Source organism: Pinus tabuliformis, chromosome 8 (genome assembly GCF_031772625.1).
Source record: "Pinus tabuliformis cultivar Carrire ecotype Pingquan chromosome 8, CPIR1, whole genome shotgun sequence".
Classification (NCBI taxonomy): Eukaryota; Viridiplantae; Streptophyta; class Pinopsida; order Pinales; family Pinaceae; genus Pinus; species Pinus tabuliformis.
Genome location: NC_142294.1, coordinates 829,497,138 through 829,507,470, shown reverse-complemented (window position 1 = coordinate 829,507,470; position 10,333 = coordinate 829,497,138). Strand labels below are relative to the sequence as shown.

Genomic DNA, 10,333 nt, shown 5'->3' with positions numbered 1-10,333 from the left:
GAACGTGAGCTAATAAAAACTTAGGGAAAGTAAAGTAATTTACTTTAGTGAGTAAGTTTTAATCTTAGCCATTGATCTCAAGTGAGGCGAAATCTAATCTTGACCATCAATCAATTTGAGATTAGAGATTAGGGTTTTTGACTCAATGTAAAGTTATAAGAGCAAGGTTGAGGAGAGGAGTTAGTGATCCAAAATCAGCGGAATTGACTATTTGCTCAATTTCTTCAAATATTTACTAAGGTTGCTTTTTAAGTGAATTAATAGGGAAAATGGATTTTTATGTGCACTTGAAATATGAAATCAACCATGAACAACAGAAATAAGAATCAAACACAACAAATTTGATGATGGAGTTCGTCCCTCTTGGACTACATCTCTGGGTCTACTTCCAATGGGCATTCGATGTATTGAAAATGCTCATAAAGTCTCTTTACATCAAAATTCACCATTTTGGAATCTGCTCACAAGCATCAATGGCTACTGTCAACTAAAAGGCCTCAGCCTCAACTTTCCAACACAACTTTCAGATTACAAAAAGGCCCAATATTAACCAAGATATGCCTCAAAAGGAATTTATAAGCACTATTCAAAACAATTACAAAATCACTCCTTTCTCCCTTGGCTCTGGCCATTGGTGAGATCTTTTATAATACCCACAAGAGGCACCGAGGTCAAACCCGCGAGCCTCCCGGGATTTGCTTGGCAACAATATGTATTAACATAGCAAAACATTGGAGTTGGCATAACTATATAACATATATAGTGTTACAACTATATCACATAGTTTTATAATGGTATAAAACCCCGCGCCATCTGAGATACGGTATAACATTGCAACATATGGTTTAACAATATCGAAAGTTCAAATATAGATTCATGCCTTTCATATAACAAAGTCAACTCGTGGCCCGTTGGTAGGTTTCGGGTTGTTGGCCCAGTGGTCGTGGTTCGACCCACGATTTCTTCGCTTGGTAATTGGAACCATGGGGTTCGACCTACTGCCACATGCCTTGTTCACCTATTGCCACTTGACCTACTATGGCTTCCCTCGTAGTGCGTTTTCTCAAATATACCACTGGGCCCTCGTAGTGTAGTTTCTCAAATATACCACTGGAATCAGTGCATTTTGGCGCTAGTTTCATGAGTATCTGACACCTCGTAGTGCGTTTTCTCAAATATACCACTGGAATCAGTGCGTTTTAGCGCTAGTTTCATGAGTATCTGACACCTCGTAGTGCGTTTTCTCAAATATACCACTGGAATCAGTGCGTTTTAGCGCTAGTTTCATGAGTATCTGACACCTCGTAGTGCGTTTTCTCAAATATACCACTGGAATCAATGCGTTTTGTCGTTGGTTTCATGAGTATCTGACATTGATAAATTTTGAGCATTTGCCACTTGGCCTACTCTGGCCTTCCTGGTAGTGCATTTTCTCCCTCATACACCATTTTGAAAACCGAATATACCACTGGAATCATGAGTATCTAACATTGATAAATTTTGAGCATTTGCCACTTGGCCTACTCTGGCCTCCTTGGGAGTGTGTTTTCTCCCTCATACACCATTTTGAAAACCGAATATACCACTAGAATCAATGTGTTTTGGCGTTGGTTTCATGAGTATCTGAGATTGATAAATTTTGAGCATTTTGAGGATCCTCTCGGATTAGTTAGACACAACAACACCACAATATTGAGAGTGGCATATCAGTGAGCATGTGTTGTGTCAAAGGAACTATAGAGGGGCCTCCCTGGTAGTGCATTTTCTCTTTCATACACCATTTTGAAAACCGAATATACCACTAGAATCAGCGCGTTTTGGCACTGGTTTCATGAGTATCTAAGATTGATCAATTTTGAGCATTTTGAGGATCCTCTTGGATTAGTTAGACACAACAACACCACAATATTGAGAGTGGCATGTCAGTGAGCATGTGTTCGGTCAAAGGAACTGTAGAGGGCTAGAGATTGAAATTTAAATATGCAAGAGAGAACAAACACCAATCTAGGGTAGACCTGCTAGATCAGATCCAAGTTTTTTTGTATTTATATTTTCTCAATTGGACCATTATCCCAAGACGGGAGCCCAAATAGGTTCTTAGTTTTATTAATGATGCATTGATTTGTTAGACATGAATCTATTTGTATTATTGTGATATAGATCGTTATTTGCTTCCGCTAAATATTTTTGTTAAAAACTTAACTATGTTTGTTCACTAAGTTATTGCTTGGAATGAAATACCAGGTGCCAAGTTCAAGGAAATCCAACAAAAAACTCGTAAGTGGCCAAGGAGTTACATTTGAGCCCTGAGTTGTGCTAAAGACTTTAAACAAGTTAAAATATTTTCTTTTTTCTCAATCTTACTCAATTTGACAATTATGATATTTGAAAGTTTAAACTAAACCCTTCTTGTGATTACTGTTTTAAAAACTAAACCAATCTTCAAAGTTTTAATTTATATCATAGTTAAATGATGAAAGGAATAATACAATACTCCACGTAAATATTATTTCATTAACAATAAATTCCAAATCAATACCAAAGACATCAACTTTAGTAGAATTATAGAACAATCAAACCAAAATAATGGCATAAACAAAACCTCCCATATAAATTATGATGGCTAGTCAGTCATACATTCTCTTTAAAAATAAATATCCCCTTTAGGCAGGGATTTGACTGCATTAAATTCAACAAAAGTGTACATAATCTACCCTTACTGAATTTGAACTTAAGACTTTTACAAGGAAGAAATGCTTTTAACCATTAAGCTCACTCAATCACTCAAAGCTGGTTCAATTTTTCAATATACTATACACAGATGTATTTGTGTTAATTTCCTTGGCCTACTCTAGCCTTGTTCCTGCTTTTGTCGGTTACTTCCTCTACCTCAAAAGTTGTAAATAGCAGGGTGCATGCATGATTTACATTTGTTTAGCTCAGAATTTTCTTGGCATAAGAGTCGGACTTCCCCTTTAATCTTTGCCACACTTCACTTCGCCATTTGGAGCTTTTGGTGTCCAGCAATTGTAATTCATCAATATTTCGACCAATTTTAATCCGAAAGAAATCTTGGTAAGCACGAGTTTTGTCATGGGAAAAAAATAAAAAAATAAGCTGTAAGACATCCATACAAACATGCCAGAACAGCGACTTTCTCATGTACAAGTTGTTGGTTCAACAGTCACTTTATATTAAATCGTAAGTCACATTCCTCACAAACCATTAATCATTATTAAGGATGCAGCAGATACTGTGAACATAAACATAAAAGAATTCTCATTTTATAACAATTTCAAATTGTTTAGTTTCTCCACCTACTGCTTACATATTGAGATAGACTTCATAATCTGCTTGGATAAGAAGAGATCCAACCTTTAGAAAATAATTTATTTGAAAAACATTGCACAGTTATAATAAATGTTTGTTAAAAAGTGCCATATTTGAATGGAAACCAGGGACAACACCACTGTAGACCAATCTACTATGGTAAGACACTTTTTACATTGCATCCTTTGACAAAACACCATTAGCTTTGACTTAACGAGTGTTACTCAAGGGATCCACAGCACCCCCACGCTCAAAAACTGCTGCTGCACCCATTCCAGTGCCTGATAGAATCACAATATCGATAAGCATTCAAACAAGTGAACTTAATGTTAAACAACACAGCACTATAAACTCCATGGTTTTTTACCCACCTATGCACATTGAAATTACTCCAAATCTGCTGTCTTTGCCACGCCTTTTCATTTCATGTAATAATGTGGCAACACAACGAGCCCCTAAAAACATTGATGCCAAGAAAACAAACCTTGTTTTAAAATCCTCATGCAGACTCTTTACAATCATGAAGCAAGGGGAAATAGATCAATCCATTGTGCAAGTAATTGAAGCCCAAACCCCCAACAATGTTATAGTTATGTTCTACTATTCGAGTAGAACATTTAAGCTTACAAAATAGATGATCTGAGTTGTTTTCGTCTTTCCAAGTTACCTATATATTATTTACAATCCATAGAAAGGTACACTTCACAACCTTGAGTAAAGTGAATCCATTAAATAGATAGAGACGGATATTTACTAACATAGATTCATTGTAACCTAGATCTATCAAGCATAAAAAGGAATAAAAAAACTTGGGTGAAAATCTCTTGGGGCTTAAAGATCCAGGGCTAAGATGGTAGGTAAATATTAACTGCCAGGCAGTAAGCCAATCATTGTTGGCTCACTGCCTTTCCATTCTGTCCATTGGATCAGAATAATGTGAAATTCAATAGATAAAAAGGAAAGTCAGTGAGCCAATCATTGGCTCACTGCCTTTCCATTCTGTCCATTGGATCAGAATAATGTGAAATTCAATAGATAAAAATGGAAAGGCAGTGAGCCAATCATTGGCCCACTGCCTAGTGGTTAATGTTTGCCAATGGATCTATACTAACCCTATTTTTATATTATGATCATTTAAAAGAAGTAAAAAAACAAGAGTTTTTTTGTTTCATTTTTGACATTAAACTTCAGACATCAACTATTTTTCATTTAATTTTATTAGCATGTTACAGATGTAGGTGACACATCTTTTCCACCGTAGGCTGCTGCAAGAGCACCTTTCTCTTCTTGGTGCAGAGACATCGAATAGATGTTGTAGTATAGACTTAAATGTTCAAATTCTAAGAAGCTAATTCTTCATTTACTGTCACATATCAGATTTCTCCTCAAAACCATTCACTTATAGTCTTCAAACAAGAAACAATTTAAGTTCTTCAAATTAAAAGCCTCAAGACCGTCAATGTAACAACCCTCTTTGAAACGGGAAATTGAGCATGATTTCTCACTAAGCTTACCCGTTGCACCAAGTGGGTGACCAAAAGCCATCGCTCCTCCATTAACATTCACTTTTTCAGGATCCAATTCTAATTTTCGAACGCAGTATACAAATTGTGAAGCAAAGGCCTGCATACGAAATATGGGTTAAATATATACTTGACAATGTTCAATCAAATAAAGTTGGGAATTCCAGATAAGTATTACTGTCTCCCAAGCTTACTTCATTAATCTCGAAAAGATCAATATCCCTTGTTTGAAGGCCAGCTGCCTTGACTGCTGCTGGAATTGCAACAGCTGGGCCAATTCCCATAACAGCTGGATCAACCCCAGCAACTGCAAAACTCCTGCATGGTCATCATAAGGAAATCACTTCGTGACATTGAACTTAATAAATGAACTAATAATGAATCAATCTGAATACGGTACAAACCTGAATATACCAAGAATAGGTAAGCCTTTGTGAATTGCTAGTGCCCTTTTCATTAGGAGGACAGCAGCAGCTCCATCACTCACTTGGCTTGAGTTCCCTAATACCATTGCATTCCAAAAACATCATGAATGACCAAATAACCAGCCTCCTACTCTATGCAAATGTTGAATGTTTCACGTTGCATATCCAGTTCAAAAATTAGTGTGTCAAGGGGTTCGCACAAAAAATATATACCTGCAGTTGTCGTTCCACCCTCCTTGAAGGCAGGTTTAAGTTTTGCTAGAATAGAAAGGCTAGTATCTGGTCGAATCCCATCATCAACAGATATCGTAACATGTTTCTCCTCTCCAGTTTTAGGATCAACAATCTGAAACATAAAACAGGAACCATAATGTCCACCATCTGAGATCTGGTTTCGACGAGCATATTTACCATTTTTACTGCCATGTAGTAACATTTTTTCATAGGATGAAGCATACATGTTGGACCAAGGCTTTCAGTATTTTCAGAAATACAACTTTCATACCTTAGTTTCTACTGGGATGATTTCATCCTTAAACTTCCCAGCAGCTACTGCTGCAGCTGCATGCCTATGAGATTCAACCTGCAAATGCAATTCAATTCTTTGTCATACTATCTAAAACTTTTCCACCAAGAAATAAAGCTTTAACTATTTTAATCAAGTTACTATCCCCGAGTATTGTGGATGCCTGACCTAGCAAGAACATAAAATCTTGGATGGAGCACAGAATTGGAAATTTATGACATCTATCATAAATTGCAATTCAATTCTTTGTCATACTATCTAAAACTTTTCCACCAAGAAATAAAGCTTTAACTATTTTAATCAAGTTACTATCCCCGAGTATTGTGAATGCCTGACCTAGCAAGAACATAAAATCTTGGATGGAGCACAGAATTGGAAATTTATGACATCTATCATATTAATGAAACAGAAAGGATAACTACTTACAGCAGCCTGATCTTGGTCATGTCGTGAAACTCCATAGCGTTCAGCAACATTTTCTGAAGTTATACCCATTGGGAGAAGGCAATCTTGTGCTTGCTTGTGAGTTTCATTCTATGGCGAAGAAAAATATATCAACATACTTCCACAAATATAGGCTCAACAATCTAGAAGCTAATGAAACTGATTCGCTAAAATAGAAAGTGCTGTATCTAGAGCAAGGCCAAACCGATTTAAAGAAGTTAGTATGAAAAGGATCACAACTACAATTACAATATGTCAATGCTTACCCTTGGATTCACCGGGCCCGCCCATGCCATTGAGTCGATAGTCATTGTCTCTAATCCAGCACCTATCCCTGCAATAAACCCAGAAATAGATGAACATGAAGTAACTGAAATTTCAAGTCTCAAATATTGTAGAAGAGACATGATTTCATTTACCAATATCATAAAACCCAGCTTTAATCGCTGCTGCAACATCTGCTACTGCTTGAAGACTAGATGAGCATTGCCTATTGACAGTTTTGACAGGAACAGTCTCTGTAGTGAACAAGAAAGTATAATCATAAGCCTGTATATTATAAAATATGGCTAAGCATGAAATAACTGAACTGAATGAATTAAAGGGGATGGCCACTCTACACACCTGGGAATCCAGCATAAAAAGAAGCCATCCGACACTGACTGGCTCTTTGAGAACCAGGGGCAAGAACTGTACCAACTACGATATCACCAACTTCACCTGGATTGATTCCAGTTTTCTCCAATAATCCCTACACAACATTCAAGTTTCCAAAGCAAGTTGATAATGGTAGCATTCTAGGAAACATCATAAGAAAAACCCTGATATATTTATGAATCAATATTTCATAATGAGAAGAAGTTCTAATAGACTCGGTAAATTGTTCGTCAAAACACAAAGTCTGGATATAAAAGTTTAAACAAAAAGGCATACCAACCTTAAGAACAGCTGCAAGCAAGTCATCCGGATGAGTATCCTTAAAGCCTCCACGTTTTGCCTTGCAAATGGGAGTGCGGTAAGCCCTGTATGAAGAATTGATGCAAATATACAAACAACAGCCAATCGACAAAAACAATTTGTCAACAACATACCAGAAATACAGCAATATCATGCATGATATATTTGATAAACGTACAGACTGGCCCATTGAATTGGATGATTGGAATTGTCTTAATTAGGTAGTAGTTTATTAAAAGTCTTAGTATTGATAATGAATCACTTATAAAACCCACAGGCAGTCAGTTATAAGATAGGAACAACTGACATTGATTTGCATTGTACAGGGGCTCATACTTACGCTACTATAACAATATCATCACCAAAGTCACCAACTCTCTGATAAGCGGCACTATCTCCAGCAGCACATGCAGAAGCCTGCTCAACGAGTGACATGTCAATAATAGGAAAATGGGAAATCCATTCAGATATTTGACCACATATCTAGACAAGAAATCAGATGACAAAAGTATGAATATGTGACACCCCATCCAGAAACAATAGCTAACATGAAATAAACCTGTTGAACAACATATTTCATATGACGAGGGTGTTAAACCTATAGAAAGAAAAGCAATATCGACAATCAAAAAGCAATTACAAAATGCATGAGAGATTTTTACACTATACACTTTTTACAGAAAAAACTAACTTTCAAAAATATATATTTCCATTCACCTTGGCCAATTTGGCAAAAGAACAAACTACCTAAGGCACTTTACAATGGAGTTCTTCAAGCTTTTAAATAGACTTTATCACATGCTAATATCACGGGTTATCCAATACCATGAGCCCATAAGCATGATCGATACACTGATGAATTACTAACTCAAGAATCAAGATTAACTCAACACAGGAAAACTGGAAAAGTTACAAAAAAAACAGTCACAGAGGAAATAAGAAAGGATGATAAAGAGATATTCATTCAGAATGTAAAGGAATAAACAAGATGAGATTGATTGAGCGAGATTAGTTGGGGATTCCAACACAAACCAAGCTGGTTGTGTTAGCATCTGAGGTCCGGAGGACTCAAGATTAACTCAACACAGGAAAACTGGAAAAGTTACAAAAAACAGTCACAGAGGAAAATAAAAAAGGATTATAAAGAAATATTTTTCTACAGAATGTAAAGGAATAAACAAGATGGATTGATTGAAAAAGATTAGTTGGGGATCCCAACACAAACCAAGCTGTTTGAGTTAGCATCTGAGGCCCGGAGGATTGTGATAAAAGATTAAATATCCAGGTATCTTAATTACAACACACTATGGGGTCGAGTGATAAGTAAATATGAACTTTAGAGGAAGATAGGTTGATAAAGATACATCCCTGCTCACAATTGAATAGCATACAAACGAGTATAACTTTTATGAGATAGATCTCCTATTACACTATGGATTAAAAGATATAGGTTAATTTCGGAAAGTTTCTGAGAACAAACCTCAAATTATAGTAAATTTGAAGCAAAAGTAATGGCATCCAAAATCTGAACTTTATCCCAAATTCAGTTGGTAGGATTTCCAAATCTAATATCCCTTTAACTTTAATATCTAAACCTGCCCCTCCCTCCACTCAAGCGGGTAGGACCTTCCCTCCCTTCTGAGAGTCAAAACCACCTCCCCTGCTCAAGCAGTTTTGTTGGATCCTATGTTTTTCCTGTAGGGAATCCCCCTGCTCAAGCAAGTAGGGCCTGCTCTCCTTTCAAGGCATGTGATCAGATTTCCCCTCTCCCAACCAAAACTCAAGTTGGCTTCACCTGTCTGCCTTTTTCAAGCCACTTCGATAAGATAACTTGCAACATCACATAGATGAAAGCATGGGTGATGTTAGGAGGTGGAAGATGTCATAACTCAACATTGCAACTTGTACCCCAATGTCAACTTCCAAATAGGCAAAAAATTTGGTATGGTTAATGCCTTCTAAACAATATTTGTCTTCGTAGGACAGTTATGCATTTTTTATCATTCAAACAACACACAATCCCAACATAGATATATACAATTGTAATATAAAAAAACCAGAGATGACAACCACAAGGCAAGACACCAAAATCGTTGCGGTTTTAGTATTAGAATGAGGAAAATCTTGGGGATTGTATTACTACCCTAAGGACATTTTTTTGTCACATCAGCCGGAAAACTTGCACCAAAACCCAGCTTCAGCTTTGGAATGGGCTAAGTTTTTGGAGTAACGCTTTCTAAACCATCTCTAAAAACCAGCTTCAACTTTGGAATGGGCAAGGTTTTTGGAGTAATTCTTTCTAAACCATCTCGACAGAACCGGCTGCAATCATAACTAAAATTAATTTGAAGCTGAAATAAGAGAAGGCAAGACTGACCACAAGATGTTTGGAGTCCTTGTCCAAATGCATTGGGCGAAGATGGTCCAACAGCACCTGTTGCCTGATGCGTAGCTTCTCCATCTCCATTCCTCCCCAAGATTCCCTCTCAACAGGAGAAACCCAAATGGAAATTGGAACTCCCTAAATCCAATAGATGATGGGTAACCCAGGCACAAATTAATGAAGAGGATGCCGAGAAGATTGTAACCAAGTCGTTCCCGCTAACAAGATGGCCATGCCAGACCATTAAAGCTAGCTCTGTCAGGATTTATAGCGTTTTGGGCTCATCTATTTTTAGTGCTCAAGTAATGTAATCAAATTGAGTCACTCCAGAATCGAGAATGTTTTGGATCGGATTTATTTAATGATATGCTCAAGCTTTATCTAAAAGTTGGTAAGTTCTATCGTGAAGATTTACATTTCGTAGGAAAAGCCAATGATGGCTCAACTGTTTGTTTCTATTTTCTCTGCATCTAAGGTGGAGAATATAACGCCAAGGACAAAGGGATCCTCCTCTCCACAACATAACAAAGAGATCCTCCTCTCCACAACATAACAAATCAGAACTTTCCAAATAACTCTCATAACATCACAGATCCCAACTTTCCAAAGAACTCTCTATAACAGCACAGATCCAAACTTTCCAAATAACATGTGACAAAGAAACTTTCTCCACATTAACATTATTCGGTGTTATCTTGGAGATCATATGCCTTTGGTTCGGTTAAAGCCACATGTGTATGTTCAT

General features: G+C 36.9%; 1 protein-coding gene across 1 annotated transcript; it reads right to left on the bottom strand.

Annotated features, from left to right (window-relative positions):
- Window positions 1-3,268: 3,268 nt before the first annotated feature.
- Window positions 3,269-9,730, bottom strand: LOC149238159 (3-ketoacyl-CoA thiolase 2, peroxisomal-like). Its single transcript, XM_089372924.1, has 14 exons — window positions 9,583-9,730; window positions 7,546-7,622; window positions 7,186-7,270; window positions 6,873-6,999; window positions 6,668-6,766; window positions 6,515-6,582; window positions 6,231-6,338; window positions 5,784-5,861; window positions 5,492-5,624; window positions 5,258-5,354; window positions 5,048-5,171; window positions 4,845-4,953; window positions 3,702-3,785; window positions 3,269-3,611 (listed from the first exon to the last, which is right to left on the bottom strand). Exons 1-14 carry the CDS (start codon window positions 9,670-9,672, stop codon window positions 3,541-3,543), a joined length of 1,350 nt encoding a protein of 449 aa, XP_089229050.1. The 5' UTR covers window positions 9,673-9,730; the 3' UTR covers window positions 3,269-3,540.
- Between the last annotated feature and the right edge of the window lie 603 nt (window positions 9,731-10,333).

Excerpts from the sequence above, each read along its gene's own strand:
- LOC149238159 (XM_089372924.1), bottom strand. The coding sequence starts at position 9,672 with ATGGAGATGGAGAAGCTACGCATCAGGCAACAGGTGCTGTTGGACCAT. Across the intron at positions 6,583-6,667 it reads AGCTGGGTTTTATGATATTG|GGATAGGTGCTGGATTAGAG; the intron begins GTAAATGAAATC and ends GGTTTATTGCAG. Across the intron at positions 6,339-6,514 it reads CGGGCCCGGTGAATCCAAGG|AATGAAACTCACAAGCAAGC; the intron begins GTAAGCATTGAC and ends TCTTCGCCATAG.